The sequence below is a fragment of the Olea europaea genome, unplaced genomic scaffold (genome assembly GCF_002742605.1).
Source record: "Olea europaea var. sylvestris unplaced genomic scaffold, O_europaea_v1 scaffold393, whole genome shotgun sequence".
Taxonomy (NCBI): Eukaryota; Viridiplantae; Streptophyta; class Magnoliopsida; order Lamiales; family Oleaceae; genus Olea; species Olea europaea.
This window is the reverse complement of record NW_019258828.1, coordinates 398792-422195: the sequence shown is the minus strand read 5'-3', so window position 1 is coordinate 422195 and position 23404 is coordinate 398792. Positions and strand designations below refer to the sequence as shown.

The 23404-nt window shown below is 35.6% G+C and overlaps 1 protein-coding gene across 2 annotated transcripts in view; it reads right to left on the bottom strand.

The window, feature by feature from the left end:
* The window catches only part of LOC111387168 (mediator of RNA polymerase II transcription subunit 25-like), a 29773-nt gene that overhangs the window by 4419 nt on the left and 1950 nt on the right, over window positions 1-23404 (bottom strand). For both annotated transcript variants that reach the window (XM_023011706.1, XM_023011705.1), the window contains exons 4-10: window positions 22909-23039; window positions 21919-22122; window positions 21775-21840; window positions 18900-19137; window positions 18689-18801; window positions 17070-17123; window positions 16828-16856 (exon numbers count right to left, since the gene is read on the bottom strand). In XM_023011706.1, coding sequence (XP_022867474.1) covers window positions 16828-16856; window positions 17070-17123; window positions 18689-18801; window positions 18900-19137; window positions 21775-21840; window positions 21919-22122; window positions 22909-23039 — 835 coding nt within the window. The remainder of the gene's footprint in view (window positions 1-16827; window positions 16857-17069; window positions 17124-18688; window positions 18802-18899; window positions 19138-21774; window positions 21841-21918; window positions 22123-22908; window positions 23040-23404) is intronic.

Below are 23404 nucleotides of genomic sequence, written 5' to 3'. Positions count from 1 at the left end.
CTTTCTGTTTTTACCAGGTTTAAAAGCTAGAATATAAGTAGTTACCAAGCCAGAGTTAGGTTACAGATATGTTACATAATAGATGGTAAGTTCAAAGTGATGGGGCAAAAATCATTTGAGACAAATGTTACTTTGATGACAAAGTTTGGCTGAATGATCTTCCTGTTAGGAATACTTTGCATAGGGGATGAATGTGGAAGTGGGACACGCCTCCCTTTCACTCCTTTTTTCAGGTAAGTTTGTATTTTTCTTTCTTTATTTAAGTTAATTATTTAGTTAATTGTTTAGTTATTTATTTATTTATTTAGATAATCATTTAATTAAATATTTGTGTTAAGTACTTAATTGGTTTATGTATAGGAATTAAAATTCTTCTTTTAAGGTTCTTTAATAATTGAAGGAAGATAAAATTAGAGTTAAATTTAATTAATTAAATCAAGGATGGTGAATTATAATTTCTCTATTTTAAATTCTTTACTCTAAAAGTTTTAAAAATCTATAAGTCATTTCAAGAAATAATAGTTTAGTTAACTCAGCTTGCATTATCAAAGATTGTGTAAAAGAAATTTGGGGAAAAGATGGAATGGAGAAAAATGGTCTGAAGTAATTAAAGAAGAAAGGGAGTAGGGATAGAAAATGATTAGGTATTAGTTTGTTAATATCATCTTAATATCGGTCATGGAAATTGGGCCACTAATGTATGTATCATGGTAAATTCAATTGGAGAAAACAATTAGCACTTGAGGCTTAAAACTTAAATTATTTAGATGTAAAGTAAAAGGTTAAAATGCAGTGTCAAGGGTAAGGTATGTTGGAAATTTAGTAAAAAAGAATATGGAATGGATAAGACATTGAATATAGCCCCAACCCATTTGGTCTTCTTCGTATGGGATATAACCCCGCAAGGTGGAGTACCGTACCACAAGAAAGGAGGCCCTCCATACTTCAAAGTCAATGTGCTGTAGCCCTAGTTTTTTAGCATTCCGCCCCTCAAACTGGGCAACACCGGAAGTCAAATTTCAATGGCTAACTCTATCTCGTCTTCACGATACACACACACACACTTGTGTGTTAGATGAAATGAAAAATGGATCAAACATGAAATGGAAAATAATATGGTAGTGTATTGGCTAACTTAATTTTTAAGTGTACTATTTTATTATAAAAATTACGGAAATTCTTTTATAATAATAACGAGAATTTCATTATTATTATTATTATTATTATTATTTATTGGTAGTAAACTAGTGTAATTATTAATATTATTACTAAAGGCATTTTATTAAGTCAATTATATAGGTTTAGTAATTGGGATATGATAAGTTATGATTAAGGGTAATCAGCACAAAATATCCCTATCTTTCAATGTCATTGTGCAAAACGTTCTTCCCTTTCATTTTTTGGCATTTTTACCCCTATTTCCACATTTCATTGCGAAAAATGTCCTTTTTACCAATTTTTAATGTAAAATGACCGATCTACCCTCTTGTTTAAATAAAATAGAAGAAGAAAAGAAAAGAAAAATAAAGCGCAAATTACAATCATACTCCCGAACTTTTAAAAAAATTGCAAATTAATCCAAAAGCCTTATTATTAAAACATTGAAAATGTGGTTGTTCAGGGTTCTTCTTCACATCCTCGATCACAGCCACCACTTCGGCCTCCTACCCTTGTCAGTATTGTTGCACAAACTTGTTGGTGAAAAACAACACCGTCATGATCTGCCGCATCTTGTGCCAATGCTCGTCATAAACGGTGGACACCATGTCTTGGCCTCCTTTACACGTGAAAATGTCGAAAACAATGTTCCTTGTGCATGAACTGAACTCCCCGTGTGTGCAAGACATCCTTTGCATGGTCTGGCGATGAAACCACGATGAGATTACGTTGACCCAATCTGAGCAAGAATAAGTCATCGAAATTCTTGGCGTATTTGGTAAGATTTCGATGGTTCAAATCATCGTTGACTTGGAGCCAATTGCCGAACACAGCACTGAGAGGCATGCACCAAGAGGGTCGATTTCTTCCCTGAAGCTTTCACTTACTCCCCCTTCTCATTATCCAACTGTAATGATTGTGCAGTAGTCAGCATAGAGTCACTCAAATTCCTCAAATAATTCAATATTCCCCCGCAATATGATTCAAAGTTTAAGCTAGACAAGTTCCTAGAATTATTTCAGTTGATTAGCTTATAAACATAAAAACAATATGGATCTGAAAACTTTAGGGGTTAAGGCTAGGAGGGCGAATGACTGAGGCAAAACCAGAATGAAATCATATTACAACAGTGCTTGAGAATGAAAATAAAAGGTGATGAGGACATCTATTTTTATTTATTTATTTCTAGTTGGACTTTATTTTTGTTTTGGATTCTTATTTATGTTGTTGGACTTGTACAATAGGTTTGGCCCAAGCCTAATCTCTCTAGGGTTTGGTTTTACTATTTATATTAGATTCGCTGTGTAATTCAGACAGTTTGATGATACGATGAATTGAAATTGGTTTTGGGCCCTCCTTCCTCTCTCCCCCCGAATTTCTGCTTCTTCTTCGATTTCTCCTCTCATTCTCTTTAGTTCTCCCTCTTTCTTGCTGTTTTCTTATTTATCCTACATCAAATTTGGTATCAGAGCCGAAAAATGGGTAATTTCTCTCCTGCAATCCAAAATTTCTTCCTCTCAGAACAACACAAACGAAAAGAGATTGAGGTATTTTCTTCTTCAATTTTCTTTCTTTGTGAAAAAAAATAGTGTTTGCGGATATTGTTCATGAGTACTATTCACGCCAAAAATTTCAGTTTAGTCTTTCATTAGTTTCTTAAAAAAAAAAAAAGTATTACTGTTCATCGTATTGTTCATGGGTACTATTTACGCCCGAAAATTTCAGCTTAATCTTTCATCAGTTTCTAGGGAAAAAAAAATTTCTTTGATGTTGCGATTGCTAGACAAACTAGTGCTGTTCCACAGAGTCTAACCCTAATCACTCTTTCCTAATTCTAGTCAGCCTACATACAAAACCAAGCCCATCACCTACAACCCATTAAACCCACATAAACCAACATATTCTTAAAAAATCAGTATCTATCCTCAACAACCTAATTCCTCACGGTCCCATTCCAATTCCTACAAAGCCCAATCTCACGCTCGGCCTAAACATCCCAAACCATTAAACACATAATTCAAATCCAAACAAACACAGCCCAACAACTCCTAATTAACCGATACACCAACTCGACCCCATTCTTTTAGCACCTTCAAGCCAGTCCAGCTTCACTTCCAAGCCCAAATACATACAACATTAGCCTAGCCCACATTGCCTATTACCCACACAAGTCACAATCCAGCCCAATTCTTTCATCTTCTTCAACCTATTCTACATCAAATCGCGCCACACCATCCATCGACTCATCCAATCAACACCATTGCTGCCATTACCCATTCTTCCGACCCAAGCACCTCCGTTTCCTACAACACAGCTGCCACTCCACCACCGACCACCTTCACCACACCCATAGTCACCAAACTCGCCCCCGACTTTTAAAATCCCACCAACCACAAAATCATCAGTCATTACCACCGTTCCTTGAATCACACATTTATTTCCCGACCATCTCAACCATATAAAAGCCACAGTCACCACATTTCTTGCACTACTAGTGGGCCAATCGCAAGTTCCCCAAAATTATATACGCAGCAAAGTACAATTCACTGCCAAGAGCTACAAATCTTCGTTGTCTACCTCAATACCTACCGCCAACCTAGTCATCTGTATCAGTCGCCGTCTGCACTCCTGTCGTTGTTACCGCTGACAATCACATTTCCATCGTCGACACCTACTTATCATCCGGTCCAACTTGCCTACTCACACCATCACCGCACCAAAGGAACATTCATCACCAAAATCACTGCACTGCTACTTTTCAGGGTACAATTGGAATGATTTCAAGAGCTGAAAACATTCGACACGAAAGAAAGGAAACAAGCATTCCTGGGGCCCACACATCGCAATTCTGCACCTAAACAGCATGGAGTCCTTGTTCTCGATTGATGGTTTATACAACTGCTTCATTTTAAGATTGCATCAACTAAAATCTTTGTGTTACTGTTACCCTGATAATTTTAGCCTTAAACCCCACTTGATTGGAATTATTGAACGAATTGACTTCCCATTGTTTCCCACTTATCAACGTGATTGGGGAATTTGACTAGTGTTTGACCCCTTGCTTTGCTATTTTATATATACCAACAGTATTAGCTTGCCGTATTTGGATTTATTTAATCACAAAATTTAAAATTAAAAAAAATGTTCAAGTTGTTATTTCCATTGCTTGCACTTACACTGTTCATTGATCTCTCTATTGCACATTGTTTAGCTGCTAATACAATGCATGCGTAGTGGTCGACTGGTCGTCTTGACACTTCTAGTTTCAGTACCTAAACATGGACCCTTCACAATTTGATACACTCTAGACAATTAGCTTGCCACTAGCCAACAATACTTACAAACTCAATTAGCAGTTATCCAAACTAAGATGGCTGTTACTTGTGAAAAGAGCAGAGATCTAGCTGCTAGTCTGAACAACTGTAAGCAAAATCCCTCATTCGACTGGTGTTAATAGTTCTGAAGTGTCCCACAATAAACAATATCACCGTCGACAAGATGATCAAAAATATTTTCAACACGAACGTAGGGATAGGGATCAAGTTCATGAGTGAGAACGAGGACATGGTCGTAATGGTACTCATTCTCTTCCTCGTCATAAGGAGCATTCTTTAGAGAGATTAAACTACTTCCGATGGTTGCTTAGATCATGAAATTCTTACCCAATGGAACACCTTTACAAAAGGGAATCGGCTAGTAACTAAGTACATGGCTCAATTTGAGGAATTTCGTATGAAATTCCATGTCGTTGAGGATGAGACCCTGACTTTGAGTAGGTTTATACAAGGTCTAAGAGATGAACTTAAGCGTGAGCTTTTCTTTCGAGGCGTCACTACTTTTGATCACGCTTACTCTTCAGCCTGAGATTACAAGTTACTTATTAGTACTCCATGTGAAAATCGTGATCACCATCGTCCACCAATCTCGTCATCGCTGCCTCTTAAATCTATCAAAAGACCTTTCCCATCTAATGTTCTTCCTGTGTCGGAAAATAAGGGTAAAATTTCTGAAATTTCAAGGGCTTCTTCTCACTTGCAGTGCTTCAACTCTAAAGATTTTGGCCACATCTCTTGAATGTCCTAACTGAACCTTAGTCATTGAAGAACAAAAAAATATAAGAGATGAGCTATTAGAAGATCAAATCTATGAACCTAAACTTGAAGAATTAGATGACTTGGATGATAGTGAGAACACCCCCTTAGATTGTATTCAAACTTTTCCTTTGAATCTAGGTATTGCGCCCCTTGTTCTAAATACCTCTTAGTCAAATGTTGTGCGTTATACTCTTATCCAACCCAATGGTATTGATGATTTTTGTCATCATGCCCTTTTCAAAGAAAATCTTGGGAATGGGGATTTAATCTTCCCAACTGTTCAAATTGCATATAAAAATTCTGTGAATCGGTCACTAGGTCTAAATTCATTGGAAGTTATTCATGGTTACAAGTCTAGACGACTGTTAGACCTTATTCCCATGTCCTCGCAACTAGTGTGTCGATATTAGCCGAAGCATTTGTACATCTTCATGACTTGCATATTGAGATCAATAAAAGACTTGAAGCAAGCAATGTATCATATGAACTTTAAGCTAATTTGTATAAACGAAATTTTGAATTTAATATTGAGGATTATGTTATATTGCAAACTGTAGTATTGGTCTTTATGAAATTTTAAAGCATGTTGGTTCAAATACACGTGTCATTGATCTTTTATAACACTTTGGCCACCACTCTATTTAAACTGTTAAGGACTTCGTGGCTTACAAACGCTATTTTACCCTCTGATGATCATTTTATACCACATGGGAATTCCTATACTGAATCTTTGGCTATGTCTACTCCAATACCACCTATCACAGTACACAAAGAAAAGATTGATGTTATTTTAGATGATCAAATTGTGTTGACCAATGATAGAGAGGTTCAGTACTTTCTTGTTCGTTGGTGGATCGACTTGATTCTGATGGTACATGGATTCCAAGAAAGAGACTTAAACATCGTGATCTAGATTCATTGGAACTTTATAGGAGTTAGCAAGATCTTCCTTTGCCCAGTTCATCTTAGTTAGATCATATGCTTGAGGATAATTTGCAAATGGCATTGTCATCATTTGTTGATTTCTGATATTTAGTTCATCAGAGATCATCCGCCGTGGCTTGACTTAAAGCATTTTGGGTATCAAATTAACCACCGCCTCTTGTGATCTATCACCTCGTCAAGGTCAAGTTTTTCTTGCACCTCGAGAGACTTGATGAAGACATCCATTTTTATTTATTTATTTCTAGTTGAACTTTATTTTTGTTTTGAATTCTTAGTTATGTTGTTGGACTTATACAATAGGTTTGGCCCAAGCCCCCTCTTTAGGATTTTATTTTACTATTTATATTAGATTCGTTGTGTAATTCAGACAATTTGGTGATTATGATGAATTGAGATTAATTTTCGGCTCTTCCTCCCTTTCCCTTTCCGTCTCTCCTTGAATTTCTGTTGCTTCTCCGATTTTCACCCCATTCTCTGGTTCTCCCCTCTTTCTTGCTGTTTTCTTATTTATCCTGCATCAGAAGGGGTGGAGGCGGTGATGGCATAGAGATAAATTTCATCAAGAAATGGTGAAAAAAAATAGATGGGCAAGTGGGAATGCCACAGTTACTAGGGAAAAAATCCACAAATTTTCTTTGAATTTTTTTTTTTTTTTAAATTTTCGCCAACTTGGTATCATTTCCTTTGAATTTTTTTTCATTCTTAACGTTTTAATAAAGCTTTTGGACTAATTTGCACTTTCAAAAAAGTTTGAGAGTATGATTGTAATTTACGCTTTATTTTTCTTTTCTTTATTTTTCTGTTTTATTTAAACAAGAGGGTAGATCAGTCATTTTACATTAAAAATTGGTGAAGATGAACTTTTTCCACAATGAAAGGTGGAAATGGGGCAAATGCAAAAAAAATGAAAGACAGGGATGTTTTGCACGAACGTTAAAAAGTAGGGACGTTTTGTGCTAATTACCCTTATGATTAATGTAGGGATTAACTTATTTATGTAAATATTGATCAAGAAAGTCAAGAAAAAGGTAAATATTGATTCTTTTCAACTATAGTACAATAGACTAATATATGTGAAATTATGTGTTTATATGTGTCTTTTTTACTATGTGACATGGTAGTGTGACAAGTGTGCATTAATTCCCAATCGAAAAAAGTTAAGAAGTCAAATGGATGAGAAGAAGTCAAAGGGATGAAATATCGTCAAAATTTGATCACACATAAATTTCCAATCGAAAAAAGTTGAGCACCAATTTTCAGCCTCATATTGGGACCCATTTTTGACATATCAGGCGATCGAATTGGAAGATGACATCTGAATAAAAGTTGTAGCCCTTTGAGTTAACTTTCCAGCTCAACTTGAATCATTTCAATCAGACATTAGGAGATAAAGTTATGGCCAAAATACTAAAAGCATTCTGGCAGAGAAAAATTTGTACTATGCGTACGCATAGGCCTGTAGGCCTTGCGTACGCGTGATTCCAAAAATCAACTACTGAGGTCTAAACAAGTCTACTGTGCGTACGCATGGTTTATTCTGGTACCCGAATCTTCAGTGTTCTAATTTGATGCAATCAGTTATGGAAATGTGGTTTTCACACATTTTTAAGCCCTAATTCAAGGGAGAACGCCATTCTTCTCCTCTAAGCATAGTTTTCTTTGATTTTTGGCTCAAGAACACTATGAGGAACTAAGGGATTTGGTGAAGCCACAAAGGAACTCGATTGGTATTGGTGATTTTAACGTCCTTTTACACATGTAATTCTAATTTTCATTGTTAAATGATTTTAAGGTTTAGATTTCCTATTTTCATGAGATTGTTTTGAGATTAATTCAATTCTTATTAGATTTATTATGGATTCAGTCAAACTTCTATTGATTAATCAAAATAATTATTGAATTTTAATTCCAAGCATTATTGTGAGATTGGTTTAACGTTTATTAGATTTCTCATAGATTTAATCATGTTTTATCTATTGTGGAATTAAATTATTCATTGAATTTTAATTTCATGCAATCTTATTGGTGTGATTCTTTATCATTAAATGTCTCATGTATATAATTGTTTTTTTATCTAATTTTAATAGATTAGAGTGGGAATGTGTTCTAGGAAATCTGGATTTTAGAATTACCATAAAGTTAAATTGGGCTTTAATGATATATTTTCCAATTAAAGTATTAGGACAAATATCTTTAATTGAGTACATGATTGCGTAATTGACGTTGATTGATCCGAACCAATCGAAGGAATTTCGATGCTTCATTATTTCACACATTGATATTTACAATTCATTCAAATTGATAAATTGTTTTTACACAAATCATGATAAAAACCCTAACTTATGATCCTTTGAATAATTTTTCCATCTCTCTGTGGATACGATACCCCAAAACTGTATTACAACTACCACGTTATATTTTGGGCGTAATCACAACCAAACGACAATCTTGAAATCCAACTAAAGTAATCAACTCCTCCATATACTTATGCTAATGTAGGTAAGTTCCGACTAAACTAGAAAGCGCCTCAAGACCTAAGAAATACTGCAAGGGACCCAAATCCTTATGGAAAGAATCCTTTAGTTGGTTTTTAAGTTATCAATCCAGAGTAAATCCCGATAATAACAATATCAACAACATAGACCAAAAGAAGTAAAGTACCCGCTTTGGTAGCAGAGATGAAGACAGACAAATCATATTTGCCCTAAATGAGTAATCCAAGAGAGTATAACGAACTTATCAAACCAAACATGAGAAGCTACTTTAATTCATTAAGCAAATACTTTATTTTACACACATCAAAAGATGGCAACAAAAAGAGACCCGCAAGGGGTGTCATATAAATATCTTCCTTAAGGCCATCATGTTGGAAAGCATTCTTGACCATTCCCTGAAGGAAGCTAAGCCAGAACAGTCCGAATTGTCATTATTTTGGCAACAAGAGCAAAAGTCTCTTCATAATCCACCTCATATTCTTGACGATTCCAAAGAGCCATCAACCGAACTTTATAGGGCTCCAGTGATCCATCAGTGCGAAACTTAACAAAATAGACCCATTTACACATATCCCATGTCTGATTCTCCTGAAGAGCTTGAAGCCCACCATGCGGATCGAGCACTAAGCTTATGACGTTAATGGAGAGGCAAATGGATAAAGCAAAACAATAAAAAATATGCAACGTCATAGTCAGGATATGTAATGTACAAGTGGAAATAAGGTGAGTTAAAATCGAAATGCTGAGCAGGAAGTAGATTGATCAGATATACACGTGGAGAGAGCTTCGACCTAAACTTTGGGCGGAATTGAATATTCCAAGAGCACAACTATGACAACATCCAATAAATGATAATTCTTTCTTTCTGCCACTCCATTCTGCTAAGTATATGGGCAAGAGCATTGAGAAAGAATACCATTTTGTTGTAAGAAAGTTTTAAGACTGATACGACATATATCCCCTCCCACTTTCGGACCTTAAAATTCAAATATTAGAAGAGAACCGCGTCTCAATGTAAGCTATAAAAGTCCATAAAGAATTGTATTGACTTCACTTTTAGAGTGCAAAAAATATATAAGTGAGATGACTGAAATCATCAATAAAGATTACAAAATACTTATAATGAGCATGCAAAGTAACAAGTGCCACGCTCTAAACATCACTATAAATAATCTTAAAACATTTATGGTGTAGAATCAATTGGGATTTCAACAGTAAAATTAGAAAATAGCAACATAAGAAAAAATAGGTAGCAAGAAAGAGGGGAGAACCGGAGAGAATGGGGGAAGAAGACCAGAGAAGAAATAGGGGAGGTGAATGGGAGAAGAGGGAAACCTTCGGCCACAAGCTAAGCAATTTACTTCATTAATACATCATCTCTTCAATTACAATGGACAACCATAAAAATAGTAAAATATAACCCTATTGGTGATGGGCTTGGGCCAACCCAATAATACAAGCCCAATAACTAAAAAAACATAAGTAAACGGTCCACAAGAAAATATGATGGTCCAAACAAGTGATGTCCTCATCAACTCTCGAGGTGGGAGAAAAACTCGACTTTGTCGAGTGGTAGAACTACTAAGGGGGGCGATCTTTCTGACTAACCAAATATCAGAACTCAACAAATAATGACAGCGCCATTTGCAAATTCTTCCTAAGCATACGATTTGACTAAGATGAACCGGGCAAAGAAAGATCTTGCCGACTCCTATCAAGTTCCAATGAATCTGGATCACACTGTTGAAGTCTCATTCTGAGGATCCATGTACCATAATAATCAAGTCAATCCACCGAACGAGCAAGAAAGCATTGAATCTCTCTATCATTGGTCAACACAATCTAATCATTTAAAATAACATCAATCTTATCTTTGTGTACCATGATAGGTGGTATTGGAGTAAGCATAGCAAAGGATTCAGTGTAGGAATTCCCAAGTGGAGATAGAAAATGATCATCAGAGAGGCAAAAATAACCTTTGTAAGCAACACAGTCCTTACCAATTGAATTAAAGTGGTGGCCAAAATGTGATAAAAGATTAATCGTACATGTATTTGAACCATGTTTTAAAATTTCATAAGGACTAGCACTACGGGCTTGCAATATAACATAATCTCCAATATTAAATTCAAAGTTTCGCTTAAACAAATCAACTTGAAATTCATATAATACATTACTTGCTTCAAATTATTTATTGATCTCAATATGTAAGTTATGAAAATGTGATGCAATTACCTCAACTGACATAGACACATTAGCATGTGGGGACCTGGAAATAAAGTCTAAAGTTTTCCTAGGTTCATAACCATGAATAACTTTAAGAATTTTGCCTCATCTACAGGCCCGTGTTCACAGGGCCGGTACAGGGGCACTCATATGCCCTTACATTGGGTTGGGGGGTCGGTGATTATTTAAAAAAAAAAAAAGTCTCCCATATGAGTATTTTGTACTGGCCTGTATAGCAAGCAGAACTCTAACTTTAAAGGGAGTCGTATTTATAGATCGATTCACAAGATTGTTATATGTAATTTGCACTATTGGGAGGATCAAATCCCAATTCCTAAGATTTTCCTTGAAAATGGCATGATTACACAAATCATCAATATCTTTGGGTTGGATAAGAGTATGACACGCGACATTTGACTAAAAGGTATCAGGAACAAGGGGTACAATACCTATATTCTCATAAGGAAAAGTCCAAATACTATCTAAGGAGGTGTTCTCACTATCATCCAAGTCATCAAATCTTTCAAGTTAAAGTTTATAGATTTGATCTTCTAATCGCTCATCTATTATATTCTTTTGTTCTTCAATGACTAAGGCTCGGCTAGGACAATAGAAGAGATGTGGCCAAAGTTCTTACAGTTGAAGTACTGCAAGTAAGAAGAAACCCTTGGAATTTCAGAAATTTTACCCTTATTTTCCAACACAAGAAGAACATTAGACGAGGAAGGTCTTTTAATTGACTTAAGAGGAGGCAGCGATGACAAGATTGGTGGACGATGGTGATCACGGCTTTCATATGGAGTACTGATACATAACTTATAATCTCAGACTAAAGAGTAAGCGTGATCAAGAGTAGTAACGCCTCAAAAGAAAAGCTCACGTCTAAGTTCATCTCTTAGACCTTGTATAAACCAACTCAAAGTCAGGGTCTCATCCTCATCGACATGACATTTCATTCAAAATTCCTCAAATTGAGCAATGTACTCAGTTACTAGCCCATTCCCCTGTGTAAGGGTATTCCATTGGGTAAAAATTTCATGGTCTAAACAACCATCGAAAATAGGAGTATCTAATTTAATGTCTCTAAAGAAATGCTCCTTATGACGAGGAAGAGAATGAGTACCATGACGACCATGGCCTCGTTCTCGCTCACGAACCTGATCCTTATTTCTATGATCATGTTGAAAATATTTTTGATTACCTTGTCGACACGATATCGTATATTGTGGGACACTTCAAAATTATTAATATCAGTCGAATGAGTGATTTGCTTAAAATTGTCCAGACTAGCAGAGTGAGCATTACTCTGTTCAAGAGTAGCGGTCATCTGAGATTGGATAGCCACTATTTGTTGAGTAAGTACATCAAATTGTGAAGGGTCCATGTTTATGTACTGAAACTAGGAGTGACAAGACGACCAGTCGACCACCATGCATGCTCTGTGTTAGAAGCTAAATGACGTGCAATGGTGAGATCAATGAACAATAAGTGCAAGCAATGAAAAATAACAACTTGAGCTCCCTTTTTTTAAAAATTTTAAAATTTGGAATTAAATAAATCCAAATACGGCAAGCTAATACTGCTGGTATATGTAAAATAGCAAAGCAATGATCAAATACTAGTCAAGACCTAATCATGTAAAATAAGTGAGGTAAAAGTGGAATTTAACGAAGTTAATGAATCCAATTACGTTAGTTTAGGTAAAAACTGAAATAACAGCAGCACACAAAATATTGACGCAATTTTAAAACGAAACAGTAATATAAACCAAAAATAAATAAAAACAATAACTTCTCTTTCGTTTGTTGAAGTAGCAACAAGAATAAAAAAGAGGTACCTGCAAATAATAGAAAATACTTTTTCTCTTTCTTTTCTTTCTTTTTTTTCCACTTTTTTTCCCTAATTCTGTTTCTTTTCTTTTTTCTTTTTTTAAAACTAATCTATTACACTTTTACTAGGCCCAAAATACTAAGGCGAATCCAAACTGAAAATCAAAAACTCACGCTTACAATGCAAAACCAAAAATACTAAGGTATAGCCCAATTTGAAAAGCCCAAATTAACAATCAAACACCCACTGTATTCAATAGCCAAAATTGTCCAGCCCTATTCATGTGATTTAGTAAAAATTGTGGATCGCTGGAGATGAGAAGCTGGCGGCGGCAGAGAGATTGGCTAGCATTGACTATGGTTGACGTTGAGGGAACGACTACATGCGGGAGTGGAACTGTCTGACGGTTGAATCGGGTTTGAGTAGTAGCGCGAGATGTGTTTTAATTGGGCTTGGTTGGATTTTATTTTATTTTTGGTTGACTGCAATTGAATGTGGAAGAGCGGAACCGTAAGTTGTGGTGGTTGGAAGTTGGTGGGTATTGCGGTGTGGGCGGTTATTGTTTGTGGGGTTTGGTGGTTAAGTGGAAAGTGTACATTACGGTGAAGTTGCTGGCAGTTACTATCTTGGGGTTTGAAGAAATCGGTGCTGGGTTTGTGATTTGGCAGCGGATGGAACTTGAGATATAACAAAAAGTTGCATATTGGCTGTTATTGATGGTGAAGGTGGGGTTGTGTGGTGGTGAGTTGTAGGGGATTGGATGATGGACTGAATATATGTCTATTGTAGTAGATGAAGCATTGGATTTACTGAACTTCAATGAAAGATTGGCTATGATCTGTTGACATAGTGGATATTGCTAGGTAGTCGCAACTATTCTAATGCAGTGATAAATCCCCAAGTTTTGCTCTGATACCACTTTAGTATAGGATCAATTGGGATTTCAACAATTAAATTATAACCAGCAGATAATCAACAGCAACATACGAAGAAATAGGCACGAAGAAAGAGGGGAGAACTGGAGAGAATGGTGAAAGAAGACCAGAGAAGAAACAGGGAAGGAGAAGGGGAGAAGAGGGAAACCTTAGGCCACAAGCCAAGCAATTCACTTCATCAATTCATTGTTTTTTCAATTACAATTGACAACCATATAAATAGTAAAACATAACCCTATTAGTGATGGGCTTGGGCCAACCCAATAATACAAGCCCAATAACTAAAAAACACAAGTAAATGGTCCAAACAAGTGAGTCCTCGTCAACTTATCAACATGACTGCCATGAGTTGGAAAGTGGAAGTTACTTTTTCCAAGTTTAGAAGTACTACAATTGAAAGACATTGGAAAACTGAGACTAGTCTTTATTATCCAAAAAACCATATTTCAACAAATGAGATAAAATTAACATATTGGGATGACCCAATTGTTTATGCCAAATTTCATGTTTAAATCCATCACTAATACCAGCCAAAGACATAGCAGTTGGAATAGTAAACTGTAGTGGGAACCTTCTGACTTTAGGCCCTTTGCAATCATTTTCCCCGATCCCTAATCCTATACAAGACAACCAGCACAAGAGAAACACACATCAAAGTAATTATTAACTAATTGACCAACTAAAATCAAGTTAGTATATTAGCTCGGGAATACAAAAACAATATTTAAAGACCAAATATCACCAATAGCAGTAATTGAAAGAGAACTCCCATTAGTAATCTGAATGTGTTGTGGACCAATAGAGTGCTAAATGTTATGCAAGGATTTGGAATTGCCATTCATAATATTTGATGCCCTTGAATCGACATACCAAGAAGAAGAAACAACTTGATCTTTGTTGTGTAAGCTTGAGGAGGAGAATGCAAAAAGAATCATCTGCTGAACTATTTCTGGGGTAAGAACAGGTTAATTGGTGCTAGCCTGTGACAGTACTGGAGAAGTACCTTGAACGGCAACTTCAAAAGCTTTAGCTTCCTGATATTTAGGTCGCATGGGATAGTCCTTAATGATATGCCTTGGTTGTTCATAATAATTGCAAACTTTTTTATGAAAGCTACGAGCAATATGGTCGTATCCTTCGCAACGAAATTATGAATACCCTGAACGTAGTTAGCAATCTCTAACTCCAACCGAAATCGTCGTCCATTATTGTCTTGATTATAAATTCGTTTCAAGTATTCCCACATCTTCTTAGCAATAGTGAAAGAGCGCTAATTCAACATGTGGGCCTCTTTAGACCCCAAAATCCAAGAGATAATACGAGCATCCTTCGTTTCCCATACACTGAGATCCTTAGCATCTTCAGGTGCTTTAGAGGAACAATTAATGTGACCACAAAGCTCCTTTCCCTTTAAGAACATCTTGAATTGAAATTTCCATATAGAATAATTCTTCGTTGTGAACTTAACATAAAAGCTGTTAATCAACGTAACTTCCTAATATAAGGAAATAAAAAATTATAGCCCAAACGAATTCGACCTACAAAAGTAACCAGATTGCAACCCCAAATAAATTGTCACCTAAAATCAACCCACAAAAAATTTAGGCCCACCCCAAACAATATTCCTCAAATAACAAATTTCCTACATGTTAGGCCTAGATCACAAAACCCACCGAAGCTTCAAACATCCACAAGGACGCGAACCTACAAAAATTCAAGTCAATCACCTTAGAGACGCTGGGAATCACGTCGAGCCCACTCGTGAGGACGATGGAATCACATTGATCACACATAGAGGAACACCAAAAAATCGCATCGATCACCCAAGGGACGCTGAGAATCGCATCAATCACACACGGACGCCAAAAATCGTGTCAATCATCCACAGATGTGTCGAAAAGTCTTAAATTAATATGACTTCGACCATCAAGAATTGAATCACACACAAATCGACCTAGAATTTTGCAAGGAGCTACCAAGAAGCAAGAAAACTGCTGAACGAAAGTTGTCGACACCGAAGGTAAAAAAAATTTTATTTTTATTTTTGATAAGTCACCAAAGGTAGAGAAATTGAACGAAAGTTGAAGATTCAATGATTGATTCTATAGGTATGGTTCTAATACCATGAAAAAGTTTGACTGAATGATCTTCCCATTAGGGATACTTTGCAATTTGCACCATATATGTGTGTGTATGTGTGTAAGCTGTAATTTTTGTGATTATCGAAATCTTCATAATCTCAATCTCATTGACATTTGGTACGAGAATGATAAAAGAAGAGGATTGTTTCAAATGTGATTCAGGATTATATGCAAAGAATTGTGCAATCAATGGATCCGGAATATTCAAATAATTGGTCATCATTCTTTTGCTGCCGAAGTAGCTATTCATTTGTTCTTAAAAATTTTCCTCACTTTTATCATAAATACTTTCTTTTGCAATATAACTCAATTGGATGAGGGGTACCCTTTTAGATGTCATTATATGCATGAGAAGGAAGCAGAAAAGAAGAGAGGCTAAATGAGAAGGTATCAAATAGGGAAAGTTGACTAATAAATCTATAGTCCTTTCCTTAACTATAGTTCTTTCATGAGAAATTTGTCACTTAAAAGGATGGACTTTTTATCTGTTACCCGTCTTGATGCAAGTAAAAAATAAAGGTCGGTCACACATGGACTTGATAGTAGGCCTTCCATTTCCAGTCATGAATCATGTTGAATCGCAAAACCTATTGGTGTTAAATGGAAAAAAGATATTTAACAACGTGAAATATACTCTCTAACAATAATATTTATCTGCTTTGGCCATAACCTCAAGATATTTTGGAGCATGTTTAAAGAATTAAAAGGATTTCACTAGAATGAAAGAGGCAAGCTGAAGCTTATGGTTATTTTCTCTATTCATTTTGATCCTGAAGACATACTACAGTGAAATCCAAGTCTCTACAAAGCACATTATGGAAGCTATAACCTCCTCACAGGAAAACTAGTAGTTAGCGCCTTTGAAAGATCGGCACAAAATCCATTTTTCTCATTAGTATAAATTTGTATAATCTACCAAACTTGCACTAGCAGCACAACTGAGAGGAATAATGGAACAAGGTGGAAAAATGAGAGAAAAGCATCAAAGAATATGTAGACTTACGTCTCAGAAGCCGATGCGCTCCTATACCCCTGGAACAATTAAGCAGAATATGTGAGTAGAAGTAATGTGTGAATTTTCACACCAAGATGTAACCAGACAGTAGCATGAATGATATGTCACAATGTATGAGAAAGTTAAGGAGTGCCTTATTAAAGACAGAATGTCCAATCAAATTACCCGATTTAGAAATGAAAACAAGATTATGTATAGCATGAAAATCCCTTCTTAGACGTGTAACATACCTCCAGTCTCGTGATGAACACATGCTGGCTTTGTCGCTGCCCAGATAAGATACCCTAGACCATTTCATTATAAAAAAGGTTTTGAGAATGCTTAGCTAAGTAATTAAATCAACGATATCTGGGTAACTTGCATAATATTTAACAGCACAAAGAAGAACACTTTATTAGAGATATTTTTCATTTAATTTGTCCTCGAGTTATCTCTTCCTAAATCATTTACCAATTCATGGAGATTACATACTATTCAACAAGATTTTCTTTTAACAGCTTCAGAAATTATGGAAAGTCTCCTTCGTAATAGAAATTGGTGTCATTTTCATTATATTTTGGCAATGTCAGCAATATGAGTATGGACGAGAAATAAGAAATGGGCTAATTGGAGAAAATCTTTTCCAACATTATATGACAACTATAGTAGCACAACAATGAAAGCATAACATTCAAAGTGTGAAGTAAGACCAGAGCTTCAATTCTACTATAGACCCAATAAATTTTTTTTTTTTATCTCAATAATGAGCAAATCAAGGTGAAACACAAGCTTAACCTCCACATTGCAAGGTCAAAGCATTTGCACTTTTAACCTAGTTTTACATTCAGCCATGACTTCTTCACCATTTCAAGACATCCAGTTTTATACCAATGTGGCTAGGCAGAGCATACATCTATTTTAAGAATGGATACCTCCTTTTATGAGCATTTGCTTCTACTACTTTATTGCTTTGATGCATAAATCATGGTAGCTGTCAGTGGATTATAATTTTTCCTTGCATATTCTTTCCCCCACCCAAAAACTTCAATTGTGATGTGATACTCGAAACCCTTTCACTTCTCATTCCATCTTCAACATGATGAGTAACATCTAGTTACTCCCTACTACTCTCCTCACCGTGATTAACTGCTGCACTATCATTAGAATATTCCTAAAGCTTTTATTCATTGACCTCCAACTTGGTGAGAGTTGCTGAAAAAAGAAGAAATTTAAATTGTTGAGCATTTCTTTTCCATGGTCCACTAGCAAACAACAATCACAACAGGTTATGGAATAACACGAGGTACATACAGCATTAAATTGTACCCCAATACCTGATACTCTAGTTTAGATGAATTGTCTGCATATTTTCCTGTCATGTTACTTTAAAGGTCCAGAAAAATGCCTCCTAATCCCAAAAGATAAACGCATATACCTTTCTTTGAGTCTAATCCAATATTAATCATTATAGACGGAGTTAAGCCCCATAAAATCCAACAGAAAACTCTCATCCAAAAACATCTGCATACCCTGATGATAGCATTATTTAATCATCCACTTTGATACTTTCCCCTGATATTTTGGCCAAAAGGAAAGAATAACACCACCTATGATAAGTCTCCAAAATACAATGGGGACTGCAATGCCGAAAGTATCTTAACCCAGTGTATGGACACTGAGTGTGAAAACACCACAAACGGCTACTTTTATAATCTTCTCATATTAGTCAGTAGTGAAAATTATAAATAACTCTCAAAGTGATTAAAATTACCCTGGCAAACCATTAAAACAATTTTTATGTATATCTTCCTTAAGAAACTTCAGGCAATAGTCCAACTGCATTTATTTTTTGTGCAAGTATGTTAATTACCTCCCAGACTTTAACGTATTTTGATTGTGCAAAATTCACTGTACTTGACGTCTGTTCATTCAGGGGCATGTTTGCTGCTGAATTATTGTTATTCACACCAACAGGCTGCATTCCTGGTTGTTGAGACATGCAAATGCTAATAAGTGCAAATACTGATAAAGGTAGAGGATGAAAGAGGAACAGAAATTAAACTTTCAACATGCAAAGTTACCTGCTGCAATAGAAGTTGAAGTTGGCCCAGAAATGGAAGGAACAGAAGCCGCCCCAGAATTGGGAGGAACAGAAGTCACATGCATTTTCACAGGGCTCTGATTTGATGCCAAATTTGTCACTCCAGAGAGACTTAAAGCAGCACAAGCCTCTATAAAGTTCTCGGAGATTAGAACAAGAAAATGGGGATTCTTAGTAGTGTCTACAGGCAGATCTGCAGCTCGTGGATTTCGTTTTCCCTTAATCAACACAATGACCAAATATTAGCATTCACAACAGCATATTGAAGGAAAAGACAGAATATCTTTCAATTGTCATCATAACCAAGGTCTGTCCTTGCTTTACAATCAGAGTACGTGGAAGGTGTCAAAAATGATTTTTTATTCCAAATTATAGAATACAATTGAAATTTCTCAGAAAAAATTGTCTCCGTAATAGAAATTGAATCAAATCAAATCTTTTTCTGGTAAAGCAAGAAATTTACATTCTTTTCCATGGGAAGAACAAAATGTTCAGTCAAGGACATGAAGTCATTATGTGCTCTCCTTATGCCCTGGGCAATAGGTGCTACTGGCTGGGACAAAGGGTCATGATCCATCGACGGAAGAAAAAGGAACTCAAGCACAAATTAGGTAATTGAGAGATAGATATAGCATATTTTCCTTTTGCCATAAACTCTGAGCTTGTTGGCGCTAGCTGAAACAGAAGACTAATCTATCAAGAGACAGATCAGGAGAAGACAAAGAAAAAATGTGAAAGGACCCACTATCTTTACATGAGAACAAGAAGGCACTTTAAGAGCTCCTACAATGATAATAAGAATTCAGTCATGTATTCTTTAATTTGATTCTAATGTGATTGTTGCCACCTTAAAGCTAATACATTAATGACTTATTGTCCTTGTCTATCATTGTATGAGTATTCCCCTCAGCTAACATGTCTGAAAGGATAACAGGAAGCTCATGCAGTAAGATAAAATAATTGATAAAATTGACAATTACTATATGGTCACAGAAAGCTAACTCAAATGCACAGAGCCATGCACCTAATTTTAAGGATGCTCTTAGTCCCTATCGAGTGGCATGATTATTTGGATAGGAATTGAAAAGAGAACATTGTTTTGGATTTTGTCCCCACAGATCTGTCATAAAGCGAAAATGTTGAGGCAGGAGTTTTCTAGCCATGTACAAGTAAAAGTATAAGGGTGGTAATAAAAAAGGATGCTTGTAAAATAATAAGTATAGAATATTTTAGAATTCTGGATATTACTTTAGGACGTGTCAAAAAATTAAATAAGGTGCACAATTTAAAGGTGAGAGGTATAAAGAAAAGCCCTGTCCGCAAGAGTGTAACGATCAATATAGATGTGCCCATCATCCACTCTACCTAGAGATCAAAGAATCTGTAGTTAAAATAGGCCAATTCACCACCCCTATCACCCACTCCCACTGCTTTTAAGTATTTTATGCTGTCTCTAGATGGTGGAGCCTTCTCAAGTTATTTTGTTTTTCTTACAGAGTAATACAAATCATTCGTAGAAAAATTCCTGTCAAAAGGTACAATAGAACATATATAACAATACAAAAATGCCAGAACTAAATTTTGAACTCCAAAAGGACAGTCTTGTTGTCTTATTATGCAAAATAGATATTAGGACAATCATCCACATTTATTACTTTTAATGATCAGACAACCATTTGTTTTGCTCTTACAAAGATCAAAGAGCACAGCTGTTCTCACTTCCTTCGTCCTCCCTTCATCTTCAGTAAATGACTCAAACATAAACAAGAAACAAGAAACTAAGAAGTACATAATTCATCACTCTCAATAACAGCTTTTTGAGTTGTAGAACTACCCACAGCCATTTCAAATATTGTTTCAAGAGCATTTTTGGTTTTTATTGCGCATGCCACATAATTGCTTCCACCATTTCATCTAGCACATATCAATCAGCCAGCAACCCCACTGTGAATGTAAACTATTTGACTGATAGAAGTGAAAAGACTAACATGAATCTATTTCTGTATGGTAAGCATCATTTCACCCTTCAATTTATGATTTTTTTCTCGATTGAACTTTACCTTTCTTGCGTAGTATATATCCTCACCTGATTGCTACAACTATAGAGTAGGGTACAGCGCAAGTTCAATACTCTACAATAAATTATAAAAGTAGAACAAAGTTACTGCAACTGGGTTGTCCTGCTGAACAGAAAACACGTCAAACAAAAAATACACCAATTGACAGTTGGAGGAGCAGTACGGGCTCTTATGTTAAAAGTTTTATTTTGAATAATAAAAAGGATGGTTGTCTTTCGAAAAGTATCCTAGATGGGGTGACACCAATGTCTAGGAAGATGATGATTAAGCCCCTGCTGGCCCCCATTTTTATTTTTCCTCAAATTCATTTTTAACAACATATTTTGTGGAATCCACAACTTTTATCAACTTTTCAATCACAAATTTCATCACTTCTATCACAATCTACTAAAAAACTTTAATTTTCAGCTAAAACAAATGGGAGCTAAATATGCTATTTATTAACAGAAGGGCTTTAAAGATGGTGCTATTTTACAGGACATTAACAACCCCCACAAAAACAAATAGAATGATAAGAAATGCATCCATAATAATTCCTGACATTTTTCTATCAAATTGATGATCTATTTGCCAGGGAAATGAAATAATAGCTAAAAAGTAGTTCTCATGGAACATAAAAAGAAAGCATGAAGTGACAAATAGATTAAGGAAAAGATCAAGATAGTAATTTATACAAAACGATAAGCAGAAGCAAATACTAAATACTAGCAGTGCCTTGATACGTTTACAACCCGTTAGCCATCAACAAAAAAGAGCACAAAAGTTGAGATTTATTACCGCATTATAGATTGCTCTAATTTTTGGAAGCTGTTTCGGACATATGACTGAAAGAGAAATTGCACACTGCAAGAAGTAGATGTTTTTGAACTCAGTAAAATAAACATCCAAGAAGGTAAGCAATGGCAGAAGGATTTTCAGTACCTGAGCAAATGATTTTGCTAATGTCTCTGCATCAGATAGATGACTCTCTGTTTGTGCCACAATGCTATTGCTTTGGTCTAGGTTTTGCAGTTTTGGTTGATAAACTGACGTTGGCAATGGATAAGGGTTACTTGCAGCAACAAGAATGCACTGTCTTAGCCCATCTACATTTTGAGTTTGATTTCCATGTGTGGCAGAGAACATCTGAACGATGCACCAAAATATTTTCAAACAAGGAAATATCGTGTAAACAAAATGCACAAGTATACAAGTAATATGTACATTAAAAGAAATAATTACAACTTTTTTCTTGATTTGATGAGGCACCAATATCATCACATCTTTTCATTGATCTGAAAAAAAGGAGGAGGTTCTCAAGAATTTTAAGTTCACATTACTGAAGTGATGAAGGATAGGGCATGTTTTTTAAAGCATTTTTGCACTTAGGCAGTCTATCAGGAATCTATGAAATGGAGACATGGTAACAAATACCTAAAAGTGGAAGGTTTTTATAAAGTAAATGTTGTCACTTGTCACCCTAGAATACAAATTTGCACGCTGGATAATAGAATATATAAAATGGACTCTTAACTAACTCCAAACTGAAACAAAAATTATTTTACTTTAAGGTGTCTCACCAAATGTTTCATTATAAAAGGCAATGGATAAAAAAGGTGCGGACCAACAAGAAGACCAAAAAGGGTTCAACTATCAAAGTACTCCTACTCTTTAATACTGGCCTTTCTAGATTATTGAGAAAGATTTTGGTCCCCAAGCTTATTTCAGTAGTTCTGATATCCTATATAACTGACGGCACAATATATTAAGTGGGAGAAAAAGGTGGTTCAAAATAATTGAAAAGAAAATAGGAAAGGCATAGAAACTTTGTCACATGCATAATGAATGGAACAAGAAATTCAAATAGTACTATTTAACCATAAGGAAGAATCAAATAGACAAGTTTACAAGGAGATGGGCATCACCACACACCATTAGAGCTTCAGCAAGTCCTTCTGAGATGGCAGCATCATCCAAACCAACACCTGAAAAGGGTATAGCTGAAAGCCACTGAAAGAATACATCAATTTCCCTAGTCCAACCACTCCGTTGCACTATGCAAGCTGCATGAAAAATCATAATCAGAAGGAAAGAGGAAAAGGAAAACTACCTAATGTGGGTATAAGCAAAATTAAAGGTCCAAGATGGACAATCATCACTGAAGTTGTAATATCTAGAGAAAAGACAACGGAGGAGAAGAGAAAGCCAATTAAAATAGTAGGAATAACCGTATAGCATAAATGAATCTTCAAGACATCAGAGCTAAAACTTTATGACAATCGAACCTTCACAAGCAAATTTTTCATTAGATGAAAGTAAGAAGCCCCAATACTTTACAGTTATCTGAGTGTTGAGTGTGTAGCTTCAGAACAATTAAAGATCCTCCAGAAAGATGAATATAGAAGCAAAATTTAGTGTTTGTTTGGGG